Source organism: Stegastes partitus, unplaced genomic scaffold (assembly GCF_000690725.1).
Source record: "Stegastes partitus isolate 25-593 unplaced genomic scaffold, Stegastes_partitus-1.0.2 Scaffold174, whole genome shotgun sequence".
NCBI lineage: Eukaryota > Metazoa > Chordata > Actinopteri > Pomacentridae > Stegastes > Stegastes partitus.
The window spans coordinates 103,716-131,545 of NW_007577905.1; the positions used below are offsets into that span (position 1 = coordinate 103,716).

The 27,830-nt window shown below is 40.5% G+C and overlaps 1 protein-coding gene across 2 annotated transcripts in view; it reads right to left on the reverse strand.

Annotated features, from left to right (window-relative positions):
• The window catches only part of taok3a (TAO kinase 3a), a 75,838-nt gene that overhangs the window by 18,724 nt on the left and 29,284 nt on the right, over window positions 1-27,830 (reverse strand). For both annotated transcript variants that reach the window (XM_008279876.1, XM_008279877.1), the window contains exons 3-12: window positions 19,432-19,669; window positions 14,796-14,867; window positions 13,967-14,068; window positions 13,625-13,670; window positions 11,482-11,578; window positions 10,896-11,009; window positions 9,195-9,286; window positions 8,897-8,990; window positions 6,723-6,804; window positions 1,844-2,011 (exon numbers count right to left, since the gene is read on the reverse strand). In XM_008279876.1, the coding sequence (XP_008278098.1) occupies window positions 1,844-2,011; window positions 6,723-6,804; window positions 8,897-8,990; window positions 9,195-9,286; window positions 10,896-11,009; window positions 11,482-11,578; window positions 13,625-13,670; window positions 13,967-14,068; window positions 14,796-14,867; window positions 19,432-19,563 (999 nt within the window). In that variant the 5' untranslated portion in view covers window positions 19,564-19,669. The remainder of the gene's footprint in view (window positions 1-1,843; window positions 2,012-6,722; window positions 6,805-8,896; window positions 8,991-9,194; window positions 9,287-10,895; window positions 11,010-11,481; window positions 11,579-13,624; window positions 13,671-13,966; window positions 14,069-14,795; window positions 14,868-19,431; window positions 19,670-27,830) is intronic.

The following is a 27,830-nucleotide window of genomic DNA, read 5'->3' on the forward strand; positions in this document are numbered from 1 at the left end:
TTCATTTGAGTCTACAACAACAGCTTTGTAAGACGGGATGTTTAAATCAAACTAGAAAAGGAGGTTTGGTGCAGCAGGTTTCCTCAGTAAAGCCTTCAGTGGTGTCTTGTTGCACTGAGGTCTGGTGGCTGCTCTGAATTGTACCACGTGGTGTAGGATGACATGGCTGTGGCTGTTCACTTCAGGACCAGGTCAGCTAAGGGACATTTCATCTCAACGTCAGACTACGCCGGTTGCAGGAGGAAAACTCCTATTTGTTGTGATGTCAAGTGTGTTACACTGCTGGGAGCAACCGTTAGGTGTATTTCTGAGTGTGTTTTTGGGACCTTATGATAACTGAGTTGGCTAAGAAGGCCATTTTGGAGAAAAGTTCTGTTTCAGTTTTCTCCCTCTTGGAGACTTAAGTGCCTTCTGTCAGTTCCTTTAGCATCGCTTTAGACAAACTATCCTGTCCTCAGCTTTTGTCTGAGATGCTGCAGATCGAGACAGGAGAGGCATATTGACTAAAATAAAGTGACAAACGCGCTTACGGCAGTGAAATACAAGTGCTATAAGCAATTTACACATTTCAGCAGAACTTACAGGGTAAATCAATCAGTGGACTGACTGTTCAAGTCATTTTTCTAAGCAAAAATGTGAAAAATACTTTTAGTTCCAGCTTATCAAACGTAAAGATTTACGATTCTGTCTGTTTAATATCATTATAAACAGAATATCATAAAAGTTGAGATTGTTGGCCAGCGGATATTTCATGTCAAACAGAAGTGAACTTGCATTCCAGCTAACTGTTGGTGGCGTTTGTCAGTATTTTCAGGTATATCAAAGACCAAACAACTGACAAATAAGTGGAAGCGTATTGCTGCCCTGTCACAAGCAGTAAAACAGATGAGTTTCACGTTAGAAATTGAAAAATGAATTGTTATAAAAAGATATTTTTGTGTTATAATGATGTACAAACTCATCATGTTAGAATGAAAAGGTTACTCATGTACTGCAGCATTTATCTTCTTAGAACATGAAACCTATATTGGAATAATGCTGATGATTTTAAGAACACTCATTATTTACACAATTTGATTAAGTTTGACTGCAAGTTCTGCTTCTGTACAACTGTACATTTATTTTAAAATCCATCTTTGTGTACGAAGCAGCAGAATCTCACCATGTCTCAACCCAAAACTGTGGACACGAGCCATCATCCTGAACGTATCTGTTCTCAAAGCATTTAAACACGAGCATCATTCATTATTGTGTTATAACGTGAAATGCTTCATCTTATAACAACATAAATAGTATACTGCTATAACAAAAAAGTTTGTATGTCAAAACCACGTGAAAATATTTTGTTTAACATATTGTATCTAGATATCCTGAGAAAAAAAAGACAGTTAACTTTTTCAAACTTTTTTGGGGCGGCAGCAATACGAAGCCGTACAATAATCAGCAGTTTAGCAGATCATACGCATTCTTAGCTCAGCTGCCTTTTAGCTGACGACTGGGTTATTATTCATCTCTGTATCATCTACTATAGTGTCAGTTGGCTCTGTTACTGTTTCTGGTGCTGTTCCTTGTCAGTATTTATTTACACTGTGGATGATTTTTGTGTACACTTTGAACAAAAGTTTGACTACATGATTATAAGCTGAATTTAGTGCTGTTTCCCACAAAACCCAGAAAAAAAAAGAAAACAACAACAGACTTCTCTCCGAAGTGAAAGTCAGAATCTAAAAGGACCTAAACTGGTTTCATGTTTCGAATCCCTGGTTCTCCACTTTCTTCTTTTGCCTGTTACCCCAAATAAACTCTGTGTTTTCAACCCTTCCCCTCTCCCTGTTCCTCCCACCTCTTCCTCCTCCTGGCTCTCCCCCATGGGCCCGTTGTGTTTCTCCTGGTAGAGGATCTTCTTCATCTTGCGATACTGCAGATTGTCCAGCTCGCGCACCGCATCCTTGGTCCTCTGGATGAGGTCGATGAGAATGCGCGGCGAGCGTTCTCGTCGCACAAAGTCATGCTGGGCAGAGAAGGAGAAGTGAGTTAGTGTGTTAGCTGGGTCAGTCGTTTGGGGTTTGTTATTGAGTCAAACATTTCTTGAACAGTCATTCATTTCTGATATATTCTATGAATTTTATTTAGTTGATTTCAGCCTATGCTAAGGCCTTCTGAAAATAGTTAAATAGCAAATTGAAAATGGACTCTTTAATATGTCTGTGTTTAAGCACAAGCGTATTTGTGACAACATATTACAATTTATGTCAATTCAAACTGTTAATAAAGAGTATTAACAAGCAATAAACATTTATCTGGGAAACAGTGTCAAACAAAACAGGTGGTGTTAGAAGGATTTAGGACTTTTAAATGATATCAAACTAGGTGTTCACAAAGCTTTCAGCTACTCTTCTTTGGGACTTTAGGACTGAACTGTCATCAACTATCCAGTTTTATTTTTGTTTCAGTGAGCACCACATCCGAGACGATCACTAGAGGGCGCCTGTAGGTTGCTCAGCCAGTCCTGGGAGTCCCAGCTCACTACATCCTCTGGTACACTCATTACATGGGATCTCAACTAGATTGTCCATAAAAATCGATTTTCATAAATACTCTTAATCCTTTTCATTTCGATACATGAAATGAAATGTATTTGCTTTGGCACCAAGCTAATGACGACTTCAATTAGACCATATCAAGAAACAAAAATGCCACTGACTAATATGCTGCTTACTGATGAGAGGTCTTTCAGTGTTTTGTTTTTATTTAAATTTATTTATCACTGTGTATTAGAAGGCCTATAATATCATAACCCTGTCTAGAAAGAAAAAATAATACTGGAGATTCATAATTTAATAATAACAGTATCAGTGGGACTCAAAGTAAATAGGACTCAGTTAAATTCCTACAGGAACAAAGTTAAATCCCCACAGCGTTAACATTTCATAAATTGTCATATTTTCTTTATCAAAACGTGACTATTGAATCATTTCAAGCACAGTTTCCACTTGTGCTGTTTAGATCACATTCTGACAGGATAAAGCCCAGCTGGTTCCAATGTGAGGAACCTCTGTAATTTAATGGAGGTGTAATTTAGTGGAGGTTGAGGCATTATGCATTTATGTAATTATTTATTTTGCATTGCATAACCAGCAGGTCAGAGTGGGTGGTGGGTGGGGCTGAAGGGTTGGAGGTGAGAACGAGGGTTACAGTGTGAGTAAAGGGTTATTTTTATATTGTGGATTTTTTTTTTAATTTTTACTTTACTGACATCAAGAACGAGACATTTCATCCCAGCGCTTCCACCCACTACACCACACATACACATACATTCACACCTCCTCTTAGTCACTCTCATTCATAAAATATTGAGCGCTTAAATGGTTGAAACGCATGCAACCTATGGCTACGAGACTAAAATATGTATACACTGTATGATAAACTATATTTTTTTTAGGTCTATTTATAGCCCCGCTCGCTCTCACTCTGCACACCTTCCTCTCCATGTGACAGATGCTGGTGTAATGGGTTAGTCAGGACACAGGGGAATGACATCACACTCTGAAAATAGAGACGAGAGTGATTTGTCCCGTTTTCTGACGGACCTACACCAGAATCTGGGTGGTTGGACACCCCCGTACCAACGACCAGCCAGACGTTAGCTTCTGCATTCCTTCTCATTATAAGGTTACTGTGAAGAAGAAGAAGAAGTGATAGCAGCTACACTCCTTTCCTCTTATATATATACTGTGGTGTCACTCGTGATCCATCGGAAGATGTTTACTGTTAGGCATCATCCATTTGTGACACTAAATGCAAAGTTTTTGGTATGCTTTCTTTACTTTACTGCAGATATAGTCATGGCATGTCACAAAGAACACGTGCTTGATTCTTAAAGGAATAGTTCAACATTTTTTGGGAAACATGTTTTTAGCGTCCTTGACAAGCATTAGATGAGATTACTGATAACACCATAACATCTGCTGGAGACAGCGGCTGATTAGCTTAGCCTAACATAAAGACAGAAACAGCTAGCTTGGCTGAATAAAGACGCCAAAATCTGCCTCACAGCCCCTTTGAAGCTCACTAACAAACACCTTATAGCTATTGACTATAAAGTACATAAAGCTGCTCAACACAGTGTGATAGCTCCAGTTGTTGTTGCATAATTTTAAGCCTTGTTTCAATTTAAACAGAAAGTCACATAAAAATTCACTCTCGGTACAGTTGTAATAAATGGGAGATTAGCTATAGACCTGGAAATCATTGCTTGTACAAGGTTGGAAAAATGTATTTTGCCTGTAAAGTTGGATATTTTAACATGGGGGCTATTCGTCTCTCCGCCCCTGAGGTTACCTGTTGCTTCTACCTTTTTTTTGTCTGTTTGTTTAAATCCATACACAAATAAAAAATATCTTTAAAATGCATTTGTTGTTTTACACAGGAATTTTGCTGGTATTTTTTTTTCCTTTGGACAAAGCCAAACCTATGCTAAACTAACTAGCTCATGGCTACATATTAGCCTTGCAGATAACATCGATGCTCCGATCTAACTCTCAGCTGTGAATGAATGAATGCATGGAGAACTGAATGAGGAATCAATCAGCGTCGTCGTGATGGAAAAAGGCCAAACACTAACACACAAAAGTGAATATTTCCTAATTTTCTGTTTGATCCTATAGTCAATTGTTGTTCAGACAAAACATTTAATTTGAACACATCCTCTTGAGCTCTGGGAAACTGTTGCTTCACTGTAAATATCTGTGGTTAACCATTTAATTTACAGGGTTTTAAAATCCAAAAAACCCCCCCTAAAGCCACACAACACACAGAGCTATTTTAAACTGTTCAAAGAGTATTTATGCTTAAATGATGGGTACTTATAGAGAGAGGTCAATGAGCGGTTGTTAATTTATCATTTGTATAATTAATATTACCCTGAATGAGGTATACAGGGAGAGAGCACATTTAACCTGAAGCCAGAACACTGATAGCTCAAGGCCCACAGATTAGTGACCTGATTTTCCCTTTTAAAGAGCTTGGAGGGGCGTGTGCCTGTGTGAGTGTGTGTGCACTCAAAGGAAGAGCGAATTTGTGTATGTGTGTGTGTGTGTGTGTGTGTCTGAGAAGAGAAAGTGGGGTATTAATCATAAACTAACACCCCAACCCCCCAAGCCCTTCGCTATAAAGCAGGCCCTTCGACACTGATCCAAAGTCTGTTTGGTACTTATCCCTCTTTAATGGTTTTTTCAGCCAGGATTTGGGTCAGCGGTGTTGGGAAGAGAGAGAATTCCAGTCAAAATCTCAATCCTACCCAGCTGACAGTCCAGAGCCCCTTAGTTAACCCACACCTGACCTTGCACCTTCCTGTCATTCACCCTAAAGCGAGGCAGGTGTGAAAAGTCCTCCAGCACTGCTGAGCGTGATCACCAAGAACATAAAACTCTTAGTGGGGCCAATAGGATTACCTGTTGGTCGCACAAACAAAAAGATCAACTCCTCAATGAACATACATGGATTACAACCGTGTGTGTCCATTGTGTTTGGAAACGACATGTATGTGGTGCCATTAGGCAGGATGGCTACAAAACAAAAAGACATACTTGCAGCTTTTGTTGGTAAATTTGGGGGTTTTCTGGATAATTTTGCTTTCAGTTAACAACACGGACATGTGTCAAAATTATCTACATGTTTGGCTTAAAGGTTCTGTTTTCAATCCTCTGAACCCCAAGTGGTTTCTAGTTGGGTTTTTGTTTTTGCTCCAGTTGCATTTTAGTCACTGTGGGCTTTTTTTTCCCCCCACAGCAGTAAAAAGTCCTGGATCTCCACGGAAACAGAACACGACTAAAAGTATAGAGGACGTAATAACATGCTTGTGCTCCGTGTAAGCACAGGCTGCAGTTCAGCCGAGGATGGCCAATCATGGTTTCCGGCTTGTGTCAAGGAGTGCAGAATTTTGTTGTTTTTTTTACAGAATCTGGTTAGAACAGTTTATTTTTGGTGAATCTTTAAATGAGACCTGTAGAACCAAGTATCACACATAACAGATGATTAGTTCAAGGACCGTTGGAAAGTTTAAACTCCAATGATTCATTCTGCCTTTACAGTTTCTGGCTCTGATAAATGGTGTAATCTTGCAATTCTTTGAAAAAAAAGTGTTTTAAAAACCCACCCTTGCAGCTCAGGAGGTGGCACCAACTATCATGACTGCAGTCGAGCACAGGACTTTGGCTTTTTTGGTCTTTCTCTCTCAATTCCTCTCATGTCTTTACTGTTCGACCATCAATAAAGTTAGGAAATGCCCCCAACATAGAAAGAATAAGACGATTTCAAATGCTTCCAATTTCAAAAAAACAATAATTCTGGCATGCGAAAAAACAAAACAACATAATACTGCATACATAATTGGGGAGGAACAGTATCTATAAACCATTGTCAGTTGTGCTCAAATCAAAGAAGTGTGGAAGCAGCAAACGCACATAATCTCCACGGAGCGCTTAAAGACCGTGGCTACAAGGCGCGGCCCAGGAAATGGAGCCACGACAAAGAAAAAGAGAGAACGAGAAAATAAGCGACTCTCAGCGGGGTGCTTGATTCATGTGCTTGAAGAAGACACTGTGTATATGCTTGTGTATTAGGGAGCGGTTGGGGGGAGTGACTCATCATCAAGGCTCAGGGACTGACTGAGACAGGAAGTGAGGTCACAGCTGGAGGGATTACAGAAGAAGCCCACTCACTCGTAGCAGCTCCCCTGACGAGGGTCTGTCCTGAGGAATTTTCAGTAGGCAGTAGTCAACAAAGCTCCGGAAGGGGTCGGACCTGGGTGAAGAAGAAAGTGAGATGAAGGTCAATGATGCCCCCTTCTTTAACCATATTTGAATTAGAAGCGCAGACATAAAAGAGAATCTAAAGATAGGCCGCCTTTAGCCACTCGCACTGTACTTACTGTCAATGAAAGTTGAACATGTAAGGAAGACAAATCTCTTTCGTGCTGCTCTGTTTCTCATATCAGTGACTTAAGCCAGAACAATCCTTTGTAATCACTTCGTATAGAACTGAAATATGAACCGTATATGGATTATGTAAATATGTGGAGCAATAAAAATATAGGCCACTGGAGCTGTGGAACTCTGATCTAAAAATAGGCTCATGATAACACAGTGCAGTGTATGTAACACCATGTGGCTACTTATGCCTTTAATTAAATCACTTTGTGCATTTGGGGTCACTGTGGGGTCAGCGCAGTAGCCTGGCACCTATCGAGCACCCATCTCTACCTGAACCTCCACTTCTCGTCCCTTCGTGGTTAGCTCAGGTCTACGAATGCGCTTCATGCCAGTGTGTGCAGTCTTGTGTTTGTGTACCAAACACTATGGAGCCGATGTCTCTACTAGTCTCATCTGGCGGGATGTTGCTGACGCCTCGGGCCGCTGGAGCTTCTCCAAAAATACCACAACCCTGCGCTGTCCCACACAATCGCCCGCCTCAGCTCGATGCTAGAAAACCATGCTAATTTTACAACAGGCGTTCTCTGTGCACGGTCACGGGCAGCGAGTTTGAACTTAAAGGACTCTTCTTGTGTTATTTTTCTTATGACCTGCTTCCGATGCATTTAAAAAAAAAAAAATACTCCTGAAGAGCTGAGCAGCAGAGAAATATTTGTGCAACATATTTCAAGGAACTAACATCTGCACGACTCTGCATGCCCAGGACCTCACATGCAACACTTTCATACCGTGGTAGTGATAGCATGACGGAAACGATAAGTTACAGGGAGAACATCAAACACAGGGTTAATATTTGATGAGTTCTGTTTCACCAACGACAGTCGCACCTCACACATAGTGGGAACAGCGATGCAGGGGAGCATGTCAACCTTCTTACATCTTTTCACCAATTTAGATCACCCGCTTCTTCGTGCATACACACTGCTGAATATGTATCTTCTTCTCTACGGCTACCACGTTTATCTAAATTCATACTAAATCCCTCTCCACTTTGACCTTCAATTTTGTGTCAGCTAGTACCAGACACATGGGAAATAATCACCAGGTAACTAGTTTGTGGAATAATTATCTACTATCTTAAAACATAAAATGTTCACAAAATAATCAAATCAGCATTATTCCTTTGTGTTAAAAAAGCTGGGGAAAAAAAACCTAACTTCACACACAATTTCTTAATTTATGAACTTTATCTGTTTGCACTGACGGCCTTGACTGAAAGGTTCTTTTTCTAACAATACTGGATGTGATGGTGTTGCAAAAAAAGAGCTCCAAGAACCTGCTGGCCTAAATTAAATTGCTTAACTTTTTTTTTTTTTTTTTTGATGTCTGGAAGGACAGTCCCAAGAGAATCTATTAGCATCCACAGTCGTGAGTTGCGAGGCTGAAAGCTGCATAAAATAATGCATAAGGCAGGCTGTTTTCCCACATTACACCCAGAACACCTCATCTGTATACGGAGGAATGTGTTGGTACGGCAAAACCTAAAAAGTGAGTTTTATCTACTGGAATAATATTAGAATAATCACGCTGCTTTGTTTTGACACATTTAAATGTTGCCTACAGCCCAGCAGAAACGGTGTGGGTAGTGTTTCTTTAGTCAAGGTTTCCCAGGTAATTACATAATAGACTTAAGAGTCTGACCTTGCACAAGGCCGGTCACAGGGATCACAGGTCAGGCAGATTAACACCGGGATGTCTTACCCTGGCTGAGCCCAGACCGGATTGGATTTTATATTCACAGTTGAGTGGAGGTATTGAATCAAGAGTGGGAGATAGCATTGCAATACCACAAAACATGCTGGCCAAAATTGGATAGAATTTTTAATGAAAATGATTAAAAAAAATAAACTGAAAGACTTCCTATAAAGTGAATGCTAATGTCAGGAATAAAACTTAGGACTCACCACTCATTTGACTGCAGCGTGGGAGAGTCGTTCTGGGCGATGTGATATAAGGCACTCATGGCGTTCATGTTGAACAAGGGTGGTTTACGCTCCGCTGAAATCAGAGAAGATGGGCAGAGTCAGAAATAGATGATGAGTGGTGTTTCAATGTCACAGTTGTCACAATCAGTTCCTTGAAAGATGGTGAAATCTTAGATGTGTTTTTTTTGCTTTCTGAATCATTTTCATTCCGCTTGAATCTGCTGAATTTCTGACTGTATGGGCCGATAAATACGTTCACTGGTCAGTGTGTGCTCACCCAGTTCAATACAGGTGATCCCCAGGGACCAGATGTCCACTTTTCCCTCGTACTGACCCTCGTCCATGGCTAGGATCACTTCTGGGGCCATCCTGAGGACAAACAGAGAGGCACACACTCACAGACTATTAAGTATAGGCAAAAAAAAAAAAAAAAAAAAATCCATGAAAATGTTATAATCTGCTAAGCTTCTCAGAGCTTTTAAAGACTCTGGTATGCTGTGATAGCAGCTCAGTTTTTGGAATCTATGTGTTTCTGTAAATGTGCTGTGTGACAACTTTCATGTGTGTGGCCACAGTGCTCGTCCAACTGTGTGTGTGATTCTTTATATTCACCACCAAAGATGGCGAGAGTGTGTGGGTTCATATTTTGGTGTGTAAGGTGCAGCTCATGACGTCGACTCCAAATTGTACAAAATGCAGCAGCGAGACTGAAAGTGAAATGAGAAGATGACATAAATTTTAAATGAGTGCACATTTGTTTAAAAATTGAAACTAAACCTTACTTACTACTTTTAACCCTCTAGACTCCACTTCGAGCCACGGTTGTGCCGTTTTCATAGAGACGCATGACTTTATATAGTTTAAAAAACGAGCCCACAGTGAATAAAAATATGACCGGAGCAACAAACCTCAACAAACTCCTAGAGTGTAGAGGGTTTTACTTGTACATTTATTCTTAGTCTTGACATTGCATACTTTAAATAAGATGAAATAAACCCATCGTTTCTATAGTTATCCTTTGTGTTCTATTTTCTGTCCTGAAGAGCTGTTTTTTGTGTTTTGTTTTCTGTTTCTGTTTTTTTTAATCCTCCATTGTTTTTAAATTTTATTTCTCTTTTATATGACAGTGTATTTTATTGTGTGCTTTTTTTGTTTGTAACGCTGGCTTTGATAAGTGCAATGCAAATAAATATTATTAACTTATTGCTGTTTCTACTGAAAACTCAATAGCTTCCGTCCATAACAACATATAATTGAATGGCTGCCCTGACACAGAAATCAGAATCTTTTACAGACACTGAATACGTAACATTGTTACCTCATTAAGCTGTTAAAGTGCTGTGTTTTTGTCCTTCAGACAGAGGGCTCAAGAGGTGCACAAGAGGGAGTGTTGACACTGCCGGAGAACAGCAGTGGGTTGAAAACTGCTGTCAGTTCTCCAACAGGCTGCATCGATGATGATCATGTGGCGCACTAATCTCATCATGAGAAATTTTAGGGTTGAACTGATATCGAAGGGAGTCATTTACTTATTTAGACACACATGTTCAAATTGACACCACGTTTATGTAGCTAGGTGCAAATCTGAAAGGGACTTAAAAAAAAAAGCATAATTTGATAGACTGGCTTCAGGAGTCTAAATTAAAAATTCGTTGACAAAAAGACAAAAACATTCAGATCTTACTCAGTGTGAAAAAGAAAAGAAAAAACAACTTTAAAGAAACTATCTCGGGGGCAAACTAATGCCTTCAAGTAGTGAGTTCTGTTTTCACCCGGTTCAGACTTTTATTGCATGTCATTCCCTGTCTCTCTCCAATATATCTATCTAATAAAGGAGAAATGCCAAAAAGCAGCTAATTCATGCAAAAAACAACAAAAAAAACCCTCTTAATTTCTATGCAAAAGAGAGCAGACACTAAAGGACAATGCCAATAAAAGTCATGTGTTCTAAGTCACATCTTGTCCTGTGTATACTGACCAGTAAGGTGTTCCCACAAAGGAGTTGGCAGGTGAGGCAATGGAGGCGGAGCCAAAGTCGGCCAGTTTGACTTGACCCAGCTCAGTCAGCAGGATGTTACCAGCTTTCACATCTCTGGATAGAGAGGAGGACACGAGGGCAGTGAGCACATGAACAGAAGCTGAACGTAGAGCAGCCAGGAGAGAAAACATCAGCTCCTGGATTCAGTTTTGAATTATGCATATCCACTGGTCAACTATATGTGATGTAAAGCAAATTTTGACAAACTGGACACTGGTGGCGTGTGTTTATAGACGTCATGATCATTTAAATGCCACTTTAAAGTCTCTGCAACGTAACCTGGATTCCAATCATATCTCTTCGCCGTAAAAGATATATTGCGGACGCCGGTGACGGAAGAGAGTTGTTATCTCCGAACAGCAATGTTGAAGAAGGATTACAAAGGAAAGACACACGTCAGGTTTTACAGCTTCATTATGAAGCACGGCAATAAAGAATGAGTGTTTCCACTATATTCTTGTGTTTGTGCTACTTGACTGGGTGTTCCTGTTGGAAAATGTTGCAAACACGGAAACAAACTGCTCACCTGTGAATCATATTATGGGAATGTAGGTAAGCCAGTCCTAGCAAGGCACCGTGGGTAATGGCAGCAATTTCCACCTCTTGGAGTGGTTTCTTGTGAACTAGCGGAGAAATAACACAGTTGAAATGAGTAGGAGCCCTCTGAGGACTTAAATGATAAAATAATGAGCAGGAACAGTTCTATAAAAAGGTCTACACGATGGAAAAGAACATGCAGGCTTCACAGCTGACCAAGGTTCTGGGAACTACAACATCATATATACAGAAATTAAAAAAAAAACGTTCCAATCTGCTGATGCTCTGAAGCAACTGTACAAATAGACAACATATAAACACTTCTAGGTTCCTAAGCCGGCTCTCTGTGGACTGATGCAACAACAGCGAGAATGTGTGTCAAGGCAAAAAGGTCACGGCAGAACTATGACTGAGAAATTTCATAAAGGCTAAAGTCCCAAAAACAGGCCAGGGCCAACTGTCACGACGGTGCACTCTACGTCAGCCGTGAGTACACACATAGGTGCTTAAAATAACACATTAGTTTCAGGTCAAGAATGGTTGGAGGCTGAACAGTTCAGGAGGTCCACGCTTTGAAAACTGGAAAACATTCTTTGGTCTTTACAGGTGGATGCAGCTGATCTGCTTTCTACATAAAACGTTGATATTCAGAACACACAAACACAGCTACGAGTAAGTAGATTCAACGTTTACAGTGTGCTTATCTTGCTCCAGTACTTATGAACACAACTGTAGAGAACGTAAGCTTTTAGTGAGGTTCACAAAATGAAAGCAGAAAAAATAACAAGACAACATGAGGTTTTATGGGTCTTAAAGGACGATTGTAGGCAGTTCCTCATGTCTTGTATTTTAGCAAATCCTCAAGAAGGTCAAACAGTCATCTGTGCTACAGTCCATATTTTACTGAAGACTACTAAGCAAAAAGAGAAAAACGACTTTTCATGAGATTTGTTTTATAAGCAGTAACACACGAGGGCTTTAGAGATGTGTGAGTAAAGAGTTCTAGAAACCTAGCAGACATTACAAAGTGCAGGTGTGCACATGAAGACCGCCTGGTGAAAGAAAGACCTTCCTCATCACTTGGCTTCTCGCTACCTCAAACTAGCCTGTTTTGAGTGGCTACACACTCACATATTTACATCTTTAAAGAAAAATCAGACATTTAACTGATTACGATTTAATGCAGAGGGTTTCAACTTTTACATCTGATAGCTTATCATAACCCTCTAAACCCCAAAACCCACAAGTGGATCTGAAAGGTGTGATCATTTAAAAACAAAAAAAGAAGAAGAAAGAGAAAAAAAGAGGAAAAAAAGGCCAAAATTACAAAACTTATGCGAGACAAAAACTGTAAAATCAGACAGAATTGTCCAACTTTTAACTTTCCGACAGTCTTTAAACTACTAATCTGACGTGTCTTTCCATCAGAAAATGTCACCAAATTCAAGCTTAGAATTGTGTTTAATCAAAATCCCTTGAATTTGCATGTCTTATTTATAAACTCCAAAACATAAAACCCTCGACTCTATTCAGATTTTGTAAAAAACAAAGAAGCATCTGCACTCCTTAGTTGCAACCAACAGTCAAGTGATAAAAAAAATCAGAGACTCTTCTGCTGAATTGCAGGTTGTGTTTTATCATAACAAAGCATTATAACTTTGTTGTACGACACAAAAGTCACTTGTTTTTCATCTTCTAGCCATGGTTGTGCTGTTACCATAGAGGTGCAGGACTTTATGTTGCTGTAAAAAAAATGGGCGCACAATGATTAGAAATGTGACAGGAACAAAAAAACGTCAGAAACTGTTTGGGGTTTTCAGGGTTAAGATAAAGACTGCAAACAGCAGCTAACACCTTGACTGCTGTTTCTTCCCAAAGGTAACAAAATCCGCCAACCAGCACCTGTGAATCCCGCTAATTAACACATATCGCTTTTGTTTAATATGTACGATAATCCATGTGCAATAATGACATGTTTTGGTTTTGTGTAATTTATTTTTAGAGGTACTGGAATATTTCTGCTCACTGACCTCAAGGAAAAATGTAAAGATTAAGACCCTGATACTGACAATAAAAAACTGTATTAGAATTATGAATGTGTGCGCACATTAAACATGAATAAATGTACTTACCCTCTAGTAAATCTGACGCGGAGCCCAGGCAGTACTCCATCACCAGCTGAAACAGAAAACACGTATCACTCACATGGTGCATGCAAACCATCAGAAAACATCCTAAATACAAAGCTTCAGGTGAAGTGTGTGAAACTGATCACAGCCTGACGACTGCCATGGAGGTGGTCCTAATTACAACATAGAAACCACACAAACACAGCCAGTAGGACGGGAAAATACATAAAGATGAAGAGGAAAACAATCAGAGAAAGACGAGGGGAGAAAAAGACAAACTAACAATGTGGTGAGACTGAAAAAGAGGGGAACTGGAGCTAAAGATGATGTGCAGAAGCCACTTACCCAGGCAGTGTTGTCTTTCAAGTAGCAGCCTTTGTACTCAATCGTGTTTGGGTGCCGCAGCTGTCCCAAAAACTTGACTTCCTTAATGATGTCCTGCCACTTCTGCCAAAACAAATTCAGCCACATCGACGGTTAGACACTGCAGGTGCGATCACAGTATCACTCGTGTGGGCATTGCTGTGGCTTTGATTGCAATGGTACAGCTGTGCTCACTGAAGTACACTCTAATGCAGCTGTTATTGCTTTTATACATTTCTTAATTTTGTATATTGACAGACAGGAAAGTTCTTGCAGCACAGAAACCAACATAAATAATAAACTGAAAGCGAGCGCTCAGCCAGTTAGGGACAGACCGACAACGTTGTCCCCGAGCCCTCATACAGAACGATCCCTCACTGGTTTATAAAAAGACAGAAGAAAGTTTACTAAACCACAGCGATGTGGTTCAACGGAAGAGTAAGCTGTGATCACAATGGAAGCCTTCTGAAGAGCTCGTGCCTAAACATTTACAACAGTTCGCTTGAGGTAGACACATGCTTTAATTATTTTCACATTATTTTGTTCTCTCTGAGCAACTAACCACCACATGAGACATCTCACAAGTTCACAAGCATCAAGCTTTGTGTGAAACAGCAGCGAGGATGACGTAATGCTAATTTCATCTCGAGCAACGGCTCTTACTCCCACAGCAGAGAAATAAACGTGATCCGACCAAACCGAATGCCCACCTGACCTTGAGGTTTATTTTTATGATGTGATTTAGAGAAACTGTGGTGATGCATGACTTGTGTCATGTCTGTGCGCTCCTGTGTGTGTGTGTGATTCTTACTTCGGTAGTCTGCTTGCCATTATAGGACATCTTTTTGATGGCCACCACCTCGTTGGAGTAGGAGTTACGTGCCTGAAAGGGAAAAGAGACAATGATCTATTAAAGTCTTGAAACTTGAAGTGTAAAAAATCTAAGCAAAGACAGCTCCCATGAATAACAATCCTACCACAAGATATCACAGGATTGTTTAATGTTGTTTTTGTCCCATGATCATAAAGCGCTAAAAAAAGAACTTGGCATCAATCATAAGGACACATTGATAGAAAACACTATAAAGAGGTGAAACACTGCTTAAGAAGTAATTTAATTGCTTTTACAATAACATCCTGATGTCTGATGAAGCAGCGTAGCTACTGAGGGGTGCACTACAGAGCGGGATGAAAGGGACAGCCAAGTATGTTGAACCTAAAGTCAGAATTTTCAGTGTCACAAAGATAATGACCGGCTAAATCACCATGGTAACTAAAGCTGCACAGCTAACTTGCTTCAGCGGAGATTCAGTTCAAAGTTTGGGATTTAAATCAGCATTAGGAAGTGCCACTGTTGCATCAATTCTTTCCTGATGATATTCTCTATGAGCGATACAGATTCTCGGCTGGGGAAATACGATATAGCTGCAAAACCTGTTGAGCTGTACGTTAGAAATCCCGCTGAATAAAGTCGTGCATTAGTGCAAATTGTATGTGTCAAGTTGCCATGCTAAGCTGTAGTGCACACATGTACTGATTTACTTAGCTAACAATTTTCGTCCATCATTCGTCTCTTGCATCATTTGCAATAACAGCATGTTTTACCGTAATATATTTTTACTAACTCTCCATTCTAACAACCTGTTCCTTTTGACATGAAGTAGACAGCACATGATCGGCCCATTTTGGGTGAAAAAAGAGTCAAGTGACGCCTGGAAACCACGGATGTGACCCCCATTATCTGTGATTGGGTTTTGTCGAGCCAGGTTACACAAAGAAAGCCTGTTCATATTTTATCGCATCCAAGTTTCTTATTTATGTGACCACATCTTTTATTTTCCTGCTCAGCTACATTGTAAATGAGGTCTTCGTACCTCAATCTACTCCTTGTTTAAGTAAAGGTTGAATAAATGAATGAATGAAACTTGTTCCCTCTGGTTTTCTGCTTAACATTCACATTAAGGTCATCATGAACATCATAGAAGTAATAAAAACCTTACATGCAGTATGGTACTATACAGCAACATATAATACAAACAGATTTTGCAAAATAAAAGTTTTAAAAAAAGGTGTGTTTTTACTGGACAGTAACTCGTGTATTGCCTCAGGGGAAATCCAGAGGTGAAACAGATAAATCTGACGCATGCAAAGCACCATAATGCGTGCACAAAGCAAAACGTCTACCACAAACTGATTCAGCAGTAACAGCGTGTGTCATTTGAATTTAAGCAAATGTCAACCTGATCACAGCACTCAGCATCATAAGTTGAGGAAGTGTGCAGGTAAGTGCTGTGTGGTTTTTGTGCAGCTACTGCAGGAGTTTGAGTTGTCTGTCCACATCCACATGCCCATGCTAAACCCGCGGTGTTAACCTTGGAGGCATTTGGCCTCGGGGACAGCTACACTGCGGCTCAGCCTAAGCCCTTATCTCGGCTTCATCCCACTTACAAATGAATGGGAATTTCATGTTAGGGTCCAAATGGAATTACAGTAACAGCAGGCTACAGAGTATTCCCATTTGAGTTTTTTCAGATTAATTTGATCCCTATGATTTCCTGTCAGTTCACGTATAATAGCCGCTCCCTCCGTACCAGGGTACAGCTAGACGGGAGGAAATAAAAATCATGTAACATTAAAATATTGAAATACATTCAGGCTAATTGTCATTGTAGAAGAATGGGGATGTGTCAGTAATTACAATTGTCTAATTCATTCAGCATACATTATACTGGTATGCGTTTAAAGCCCTTGGTGATGTGCCTGCACACTCAGCAGGGGTTTCCCCTTATTCTCTTCTGTAATTGAGGTTCTTCTTAGTCTTTACATGCATGAACTGCAAATGCACATACAGTTGCATAAATTTACTTGACTATGCACGCATATATAGTAATAAGCTACAGAATATGCATGCATTTAAAGTGGTAGCTGCTGCACTGTTCCCTTCTATCATGCATCTAACTTATAGCTGCAGGCATTTACTTCTTAAATGTTAGACAACACAGCTAAATCAAAGTATGGGTTTGCATGCTCCTCCGTGTCTTTCGTCCTACAGTGGGTTGTATGTGAGGGCACTATTTCTACTGGGGATGAGAGGAAACTTTTACAGATTCACTTTGATTTGCTTTCTAAAATTTCTGTCCTCTGACTGGCCAGCTGCTAAAACCCAGATGAGAGAAGCTCTGATTTATATAAATATTAATATGCTCATGTGAATTGCCATCAATTATTAGCAATAAGCCGAATGAGTGGCAGCGATTGATGTGCAGCTCTTTATTTTTATCTCTCAAGCCAAATGCAGGACACTTTGAGAGAAGAGAGACGTGTTAGATGAAACTATCCAGGGGTGAAGAAAGCACTTCAGCTGCTCTGAACGTTTGAGGACAATTTTGAGTCACTTTTGCGTTACTGTATATTGTTTGTGTTACACTGGCATGACAACTGGTGTTACCATAATGTTTTGTTTGTTGTAGACACACGTGTCCTCTGTTTGGTCGCAGATAAACTTTAAAGAAAATGTGTATCTTCATCTGGAAGCTACGGACTACGTGTACAAATTCTGCTCTAGCTAACAGCTAGCAGCGTACCAGTTGTAATGCAGACAGCATAAGTGTGTCAGTGAGCACAGCACTGGCATCAGGGCAGGATTTAGACACACACTGGAGCCTGTTAGCCAGACGGACATGGCACCAAGGCTACTAGTGATGTTGTATTGGGGCTGTGTGTGTGTTTGTGTGTCTGTGTGTGTGTGTGTGTAAATGACATGGGATAGAAGGGGATAGTAAAGCCCTGGCAGCCAAGAAAATCCTGCCCCTCTATCGACAGCTTCTCAGTTTTTCCTGTACCAAGAGAACAGCTGTCTTACGAGGCAGGGAGGAGGCTTATCGCCTCCAGCCCTGCATCTGGAGGAGAAGGAGGAGAGGAGACGAAGAAAGAGGAGAGAAGAGGAGGAAAGAGGAGAAAAAAACTGAAGAAGGAGCAGATAGATGCAGCATGCTTTCACCCCCCCTCCTCCTCCTCCTCCTCCACGCAGCTTTGGAATCAAAGGCTTGATGAGTAATTAGCGATGATGAGATTAATAAGAAAGGCTACAGAGAATGTGCTGAGAGGGGATCCGTCTCCACTTAATTGCATTCAAAGAGCCATCATGTAGCGAACTGCATTTACAGCGTGTACAAACCACTGAATTAATAAAAGGAATGTGTAGGATAAATAATTAATAAATGAAAGCTATGTGCATTAAAAATGGCCCTGTAGTATCGGGCCAAAGGTGGTGATATATCTTCTTAAACGAGCAAACTCTGGTTGTCTTCCTTTCTGGACTTAATGAAACTCAAGTAAAATGATCAGCCAATAAATTCCAACACCAGCTGCGTCACTGCCATATCCTGCTACCACCTTTAAGGTCCAGTCATGTTCTAAAATACGTCCATCCATCCAACCATCCATCATCTATACACCGCTTAATCCTCACTAGGGTTGCGGGGGGGCTGGAGTCTATCCCAGCCGACTCAGGGCGAAGGCTGTTCTAAAATATAGAATATGCAAAGTCGGTCTGAACAGAAATGAGTGAAACAGAGGACATTTATGGAGTGGAGAAATTCCAAAATTAAAATAAAAAACATGAACCCTTTGAACCTCAAGAGGTTTCTGGGTGTTTCTTTGCTCCTGTCACGTTTCTAGTTATTGTGGGCTCATACTTCACAACAACATTAAAGTCCTGCACTATAGAAACAGCAAAACTAAGGACTCAAAGACGTCTTTTGTACAAAGTTATAATGCCATGAATCACAAGAAAAAAAGCAAAAAATAAAGTTGAATTTCTTTCATTCATTGTATTCCAAAGATTTTAACTAAATGGAATCAACTTGCACAACATTTGTGTCACCAGCACTGGAAAATAAGTGACTTTACATATTATACATATTCTACTACTTTTTAAAAAAAAAAAAAGTGTTTCCATACTTGCTTCCTACCTGCTCTGTCTCTACACAGCCTGCAATTCAGCCCAGTTCAGCAGAATGGGTTTTTAATATTTTACTTACAGACTGCACAGAAGAAAGCAGATTTTTTTTCTTTTCTTTTTACAGAATCTTGAGCAAAAAGTCTGGTTACAGCAAACAGCTTATTTTTGTCAATTGTTAAAATGACACATATTAAGGGGATTTTAAAGAAATATTATAATTTTTAAGATTAGATTTGGTTTGGTTGTCTCAAAAAAAATAAAATAAAAAATGGCACATCACATTTGATTCGTTGAAGGAAAACTAGAAAGTTGAAAGCAGGAAAATTTTGACAGTTTCTCGCTCTGATAAATGATGTCATGATACATGTGCCTTTCAAATCAGCTGGGTTTGGATTTCAGAGGGCAACACTCAAAACTCACTCAAGTCTCTGTGGAATGTAAAAGTCAAAGCAAACACAACGGAAAGTCAGAAGTTGGCACTTACAAAGTAGACGGCCCCAAAGCTGCCATGTCCGATCTCGTGCAGGTCACAGAAGACGTCCTCGGGGTCATCTTTGAAGAAGAGGTCGGCCAGCTCGGGGTCCTTCGGCACTCCTTTCCGTGTGGACGACGGCATTATGGGCTGGACATGGGCTAGGCGCCGGGGACCACACTCACATACACACTACTGCTACTACCGCCACCAGATGTCCACGACGGGCCCGGCATTGGCCAGCTAGAACCTGGGAGAAAGAAGGCAGACGATGAGCACGGGACAAGACTGGGACGTTTGTTAATGCCGTCACGCTAAAGCATTCAAACACACTGGGACGTACACACACAATTTAGGTTAGTTAGTGCTACCTGGGAACATCCAGACATTGTTTGATCTAATTTTACCACACAATCCCACTGCAGAGCCTCCACACATCACATATGTGTTTGTGTAGTGTGTGTAAGCCCTTCTTTGAGCGTTCACATTTTACGTCTCATTGACAGTTGATAGGTGACGCGGCAGGAAAAGACACCCATATGATGACGACTAGCTGTCTAGTCCCGCTGCTCATCCAAGTCACAGTCACACTTATGCACACGCACACACACACACACTTGACAGCTGAAGTTGAGTCACCGATGCATCATTTCCACACATGCACACAAGTGTAACAGTTGCCTATGTGCGTGCAGACACACACACAGCAATGCCGAATGTTTTGTACCACAAGGCTGCAGCCGGGCTGTCAAGCGTGTACGCATCCTGGACACCCTGCTCCAGTTAGCTTCGCTGCACATGCAACACACATTCACACACATGTGCACAGACACAACACCATCTCTCCCGATTCCAACGTCTCTCTTGCTGTCTCTCTCTCTTTTTTTTTTTCTGTGTACCATGAAATCTCTGTGCACATCAGCCAGATGCAGCAAGCAAATCTGGCTCCAAACGGCCAGCCCCACACAGAGGAAGCTGACATACAGGCAGAGGCAGCAAGACACACAGGCACCCAGGCCAAGACACTAAGCATCAGCATCATCCTAATCCCCCTGCTCTTAAAGGGATCTAAGCCATCACACCCACTCCAAAAATATCGGTCTTAAAGGCAAAGTCTTGTGCCCTCTGTTCCATAGCACCAGATGCATGAAGATGGCAGCCTTGAGGATTTGGGTTACATTACTTTAGGTACAGTGCGGGAATCTGGGGTTGTAATGATTCACTGAAAACCTTACATTAGACATTTTTGTCGACTGTGAAAATCACACAATGTCCAAGGTCTGAAGTATGGCCACAAAACACAAGGTTCAAGGCACCTGAAAGCGCTTTTGCAGTGCTCGTGGAAGAAGAAGGTGGTCATTTATCTTCAAATTTGGCGAAAACCCAGATTCCCAAGGCAGTTAGTTAACAGCATTTAGTGGGGTGTTTTCTGTAGTTATGGAGTCAAACTTAACTTTTAACAGCCATATAGAAACAATGACAAAAATAGCCCATTAACCTTACAAACATAGCAAAACTTGAAGCATTTCTGTCTCAACAAGCCACAAAAAAACTTTGACATTCAGTCATTTTCAGCTGACGAGGCTATTGTAATGGTGTCTGCACAAGTCTTAGTAAAAACAACAACCAGACAGTTGCAGCTTAATCAAAATGCTGCTGCCAGAATCCTCAATAACACCAAGAAAGCGGAGTGCATTACACCAGTCCTTAAATCACCACACTGTCTCCCTGTGTGCCAGTGGATAGATTATAAAATCCTACAGCTTGTCTATAAAGCACTAAATGATCTTCTGCAGGACTTGTACATTATCAAGTATCCCGACCCCTCGGCTCATCTGGGACAGGCTTACGGAGTGTTCTCGGTATTAAAACCAAGCAGGGTGAAGCAGCTTTTAGGTTCTGTGCTTCGTGTCTGTGAAACAAGCCTCCTGAATACCTGAGGTCCATAAAACTCAGCTGATTTAAAACTATTTTTAAATATTGCTGTAGCTTCCCAATAAATTAAATATGTATGTATCTATGACTTTGAAAAGTTGAAACATTCCAAATAGTTAATATTTGAATTTTTAATTATCATTCAAATCAATGTGATTATTGCACTATGAAAAGTCAGCCCTCTTAGTTTTGCCAAGGCGCACAGGATCTGTTGTTCCATGCAGAATCTGGTTGATGCAAACAACTTATGTTGGGAGATTTTTTTTGGAATGAGTCATGTAGAATAAAGTTATTTTGATTAAACATCCCAGTTCTAGGCTCAGATTTGGTTAATTTTCCCAACGGATTGGCACATCACAGATGAGTAGTCATAGACAGTTGAGAGCTGAAAATCCAAAGATTATTTCATTTTTTACAGTTTCCGGCTCAAACAAATATTGATGTTATTTTGGTGAGTTTTTTTCTAAAATGGTAACATGCCTCCCAGCAGGTTTTGGGGTTCATAGTGTTAATATCATAATTTTCATTTATGTTTTCCATATAAAACTAAGTTAAATAATACTGCCAGCTGTAAAATTTTTGGTTTCATCTCTAGTCTAAACTCTGCTGCATAAATAAACCCGCCTCACATTGTTGAACATTCATGTTGACGCTGTATATTCAGGGATTTTTTTCTTTTCATATGACTATCCCAGTAGGAAGTGAGAATCGAGTGTAAGCCAAGAAAACCGCAGCAATGAGGCACATACTGCTTCTTGTAACCTTCTGTATACAGAAAGGTCTCCAGAAGCACCGTGACAGCACGCTGCTATTCACAAAGCTCCTCCAACATGTCAGCGTCGGGAAAGCCAGTTGTGCTGTTGCCCGACTGAAATCAGTTTCATGGCATTTAGCTTCGATTTCTCTCTAAGAATGCTCCAGAACATGCTTGGAAACAACCACGGGGTTTTCACAATAAACAACAGGCAGTTTACCTGCTTACATAATGGGAAAGATCACATACGCAGGCTTCCAAGCTCATTACCTTAAAGGCATCTGTTGGTCGCAGTGGCTTTTCTGAGAAGCATGAGACCCTAAGCTGACTTCCCCATGACTACAATGAAGGTGTGACGAATGATGAATGAACTGTGTACAGCATAGTGATGTAACTGCACTGTATGTAAAACACGGCTTTGGCTCTTAATAATACGCAATCTGCTGGTTCATTAACGAGCATGTTAACCAAATTCCAATATAAAAGCGCTATTTAAGATAGAAATAGTAACCTTGACAACATCAATAAGATAATCTCAACATCAGCCAGGAAAACAAAAGCACACATTGTCTTATTTGTATGTGCGTCTAACATTTGTGTTTACATCTGTGTGTACGCCTGTGTGGGTCCTCACCTGTATTCCATTTGTTTTTTTCTCCGCGTGCACATCTGTTGTCTAACTACTGACCTACAATACGAACCAGTGCGTGTCCATGTGTGTCAGCGACTGTGTATTTGTGTCTCTTGGTTGCATCAGCCCCGTCTTTCTCTCATCTCTCACGCTTGAGCTCTACTGAAATAAAACCTGACACAACCTCCATTTCAACTCTCTCATCCCATCAAAAACACACCCACAGCACAAGCGCGCACTCACATATACATAGTATGACTGTGCTGCTTTCATAACAAAAAAAAAAAAATTGAGACAACAAGAAAGAGGTTACTAAATAATACAGAAAAACAAAAAAATGGGGAAAGACAGAGTAGGAAAATGTAAGAAGGAAGGTTTGACAGACAGACGGATAGAAAAAAGACCTGCTGAGAGTGAGCGAGCTTTACCCCTTGTGATGGAGCTTTGAAAGCAGATCTAAACCACAATGATGGAAAGAGTTAGTGGATGAGTACAAGATGGATAAAAATGGAGCAAACGAACACTGAAGTCACGTGATCACTCTGGAGACTGCACACCTCCCTATCACGCTCATTTCCACTCCTCCTCCTTCTTTTCCTCCTTTTCCTAAGATGTGTGAAGTGATGCAACGTGGCGACAACAGGTTGTAACACGGGGGGCTTGGTAAAGCTGTTACTAGTCCAGCAAAGCCCACTGTTTGGACAGTTTGCTCCGTGTGTGTGTGTGTGTGTGTGTTTGTGTGGTTTCTATGGATCTATGAATGGCATTGTTCTGAGAGAGCTGATTAGGCAAATGGCTTAGACAGATTAAAGGCTTAGCGTGCGTGAATTCTTTACTACATGTGCACTGTCACACACCACTGCATGACACGGCACATAGGTGCAGGTGTGCATGAGTGTGTGTGTGCAGGAATAACGTATATACACCTCCTATAAACACAGTAGGGTCTACGTTAGTGAATGAGAGTGGATAACAGTGGGGGGTGGGTAATTAGGCTAAAGGATTTACTGTATATAATAAACTATACTTCATAAATTCAAATTATGCGTTAAAGAGATTATATAGTTTATGTTAATCTGACCTACGCTGTCACACACACACACACGCGCGCACACACACACGGCTAAACCACTATAGGATTCAGCATCTTTTTGGAGAGCATTAAAATGATTTATTAACCAAGTTGTGCCCAGAACATCTTTACTCTTGAAAAGAACGTCAACAGAGACAACTCGGCCAATAATGCAATTTCTTTCCTCATCAGCAAATGCAGTCTAATAGGCACGATATCTATGCAACGTATTCTGGGAGGTCTCCAGTGGTTGTATACTGTATGTACGCATATACATGAAAGACACACAATATGGGCCAAAATTAAATATGCTTACACACAAGCAGAAACGCACAAACAAACACATACGCCCTCCCACCCTCAGGCCTCTCGTTGGTAGTTGCTATGACTAATTGATACGCCAACATGTTGTTACAGGATCAAGTCCATCAAGCATGGCGGATATGACTCTATCCCATGTGTTGCAACAGACATATTTAAATGGGACACGGCAAAGACAGCTCCAGATCAATTATAAAACCTATTGCACCATAAATATGCACCAGTATTGGTTCTGGTTAATATGCATTTTGAGTATTTAGAGGGATTTTTTTCCCTTATACAATGTCTAGAGTCAGAGTCTAATTGTGGGCTTAAAAACTCATTTTTAAAGCACAAAAACATTACTAGAAACTCATTTAGAACTGAATCCACATAACCTATAGTTGAGTTTTTCATAGAATTTAGGAATTCAAATCTTTTTAATCCTTTTTTTTTTTTTTTTAGTTGGAATTGAAAGATTTGACATTCTTGCAAGTAATGCAGGGGTGGTTGACTTTGCAATGATTCTTTGAAGAGCAATGCTAAAAGGTTTTACAAGGTTATCACCAGAATATCAGATGGATATCAGAAAACATCTCTTGATGTTTCTCATGCATCAGTGTTGGACTGTACTTGATAGAAATTCTTTACAAAAACAGCTAGCTTGCTCTGTGTGGACATTGGTAAAGTGGATCCATCTTATTCCACCTGCCCTTACTTCACTCTTGTCTCCAAATTCCTTCACTGCTATCTATTGCTGCACTTTTCACTTCTCTTGGCAACTTCATTCCCCTTCAATCAATGCCCTGCTTTTAAAAGCAAACCTTTGATAAGGAAGAAAATAGGATTTTCTCATTATTCATTTTGCATTCCGTCTCCTGGGTTTACCTTTACGCTAACTAAATTCTTATAAGAATCCAAGTTACGTACATGCTTCTTAGGTGTGTGTGTGTGAGAAATGCATATGAAAGCGTATGCAAGGGTAGGTCTATTCATACTGGTATGGCACAGCATCCACGAAAATATAAATGAATGCATTAGTGGGGGCGACCCAATACCCTAGTGGTTAGGGTATAAATCACATGGGTGCAGCGAGTCCCTGGTTTGGTTCCCAGCTGGAGGACATTTGCTGGATGTCATTTCACTTCTCTCTTTCTACTGCCGCCACAACATAAAGAAGCATAAAAATGACCCAAAACTGCCTAAAAGCACTACTACTACTACTACTAATAATAATAATAAATATATATATGTGAGAGCACATGAGTGTCCATATGTGTGTGTCAGTTTAGGTGTGTAGATGTGTGTGTAACCAGGGGGCTTTAGCAGCTTACTGGCCCCCCTCCCAGCTTTAGACAGGCGTAGGAATTAGACAGACTGTGGGAATTCTTACTGGGATTCAAATCACCAGCTCCTAATCAGAAACGGAAAAAAAAAAAAAAGAAGTGGTAAATCCACCAAACTGTGCGAGTGCAGTGTATGTGTGTGTGTGTGTGTGTGTGCATAAGAGAGAAAGAATAAGAATTACGTAATAATCCAGGCCTTTTAACTCCCATCCTGACATTATAGAGGGAGGCTTAGAGCTTTGGAGTTGTGTGTGCTGAGACACACATGTATGTATGAGTGAGCAAGAAAAAAAATGGATCACGCACACTCTCGTGAAAAAATTGAAATCATTGCACTTCAGTAGTCTTGTCAAAAAAACCCCACTGAAATAGTGTAATGCTCACGTTTAACCAGGGTGCACGGTCCCCGGAGAGGACTGCGACTGTGCGTGTGACATGTGCATGCATGTATGCCTCCTGCATGTCATTAAATGGGTCAGCCTCTTTACTGTATGAATAATATAGAGCTCTTTCTAAATGCTGAAAGGTGTATGATGTTGCCAATTTAAAGCGCTGAATATGATATGGCAGTTTCTTATCAATGAAAAATCACAAGGGGCTTTTCCCCCCGTGAAGTGCACGCTCTGAATCAATGCGCGTGGCAATCTATGGAGAGAGCGTCGCTATCAATGAACGCAGACACACTGGCGGAGCCTCAGTAGTACGACAGCTTAATTCAAATGTCAATTCTCCAGACTGCAGACTGGGCACTCAGTCATATTTACTGAACTGATGTGTCTGAAGTGCTCACAGTTATTATGCTATGTTTGATTCTTCTCAGAATCGTATCCACACTCGCAAAGATGTGTGAAAAGTAAAATCGAGGCAGGCCTATATACAGTAATATAGGAAATAATAATAGGAAAACCCCCATTTCTTTCAGTAAATGAGCACTGCAGCGTTGTTAATATTCTCATATGAAATCCTCAGATAAATATCTTAATATTTGACATTTTATACTCCTCTTTGGTTATTAATTAAACCTGTAAAAACTCATTTTTGTGTTTTCAAAGTAACATATTTAGTGTTTATTTAGGGTTTTTTCTTTTTTCCCATTAAACCAATCCTTTCCTGCTTTGAAATACCTCCACACTGTTGCTTCCTCTGGCATGTGCAGTTCTTTGAAGTCCCCACCTCTTTCTCCACCCACTCACTGCACCTTGAGTACCACCAGCTCACCTACAACTCCGCTCAAACACGATGAAGGCCAATTCATGGTTACTTTTAAAGGAGACAGAGGATGCACAAGTGGTTCTATTCACTCTACAAAAGGTGTGCATCAATCTGCCACAAAGACGTCCACACTGCCCCTCACACAGAACGCAAAAATACACATGGAGCTCCGGTGGATGCTTCTGAAAGTACGAATGCGATTTTGCACTTTTTACAGGATATAGAGGCCACCTACAGATGTGTCAAGTCAATGTGATTATTGTCAAGGTGTGTCGAGCACAGTGGGCGGACACAGCACAAGATTTCTGGAGACATTACTGCGTTTGGGCACTATTGACGGAAAGCATGTTTGAAGTCAAGTAGTGACTACTTCACCTACAGCTATCTAAATATGAATTACATAGGAGTGGATAGCACGAGAATCTTCCCATAATACTGTCCCCTCATGATAAACATTCAATTTAAGCTCCATTTATGTTTGTTTGGCACATGCCATGCTTGCGGTTCAGACTCTCGTGGGGGATTTGACAATGACAGAATTTACTTTACTATTAATTGGCCTTAGTGGCACAGTGTATTGTTGAATAGAATAAAATAGAATAGAATAGAATAGAATAGAATAGAATAGAATAGAAATACTTAATTTATTCCAGACCTGGGAAACTATTGCGATACAGCAGCAACAAAGAAAACACCACGTCACAACAAGAAAGGGCTAAAGTTAAATACTATTAAAAAATAAAAACAAATAAACTAAGTGTACAAAATGTGCAAACTGAAAAACAAAGCATTTTACAGAGCAGAGAGCTGAGAATGCTCTCTGCCAGACAGAGGCGAGGTGTTGTATGGGGTTATTGCTCTGGGCAGGGAGGATTTCCTGTTCCTGTCCTTGTGACAGCGGCGCTGAATCAGTCTATGTGAGAAGGAGCTCCGCTACCTGTCCAGAAGGGGGCGAAGAGGGTGGTCGGGGTTGTCCAGAATAGATAAAAGTAATTCATCCATACATGTTCCAACTAGAAAACTGATTCTGAAAAGGACGAATGTAATCAAAAGCTCTCGCTCACAAGTTGCCAGAATCCTCTTGTTAGGTTTGTAATGTATGAACCCCTGGAAGTCAGAATCCATGGTTCAGATAGAAATGCTCAGTTATGGTACTGAGCT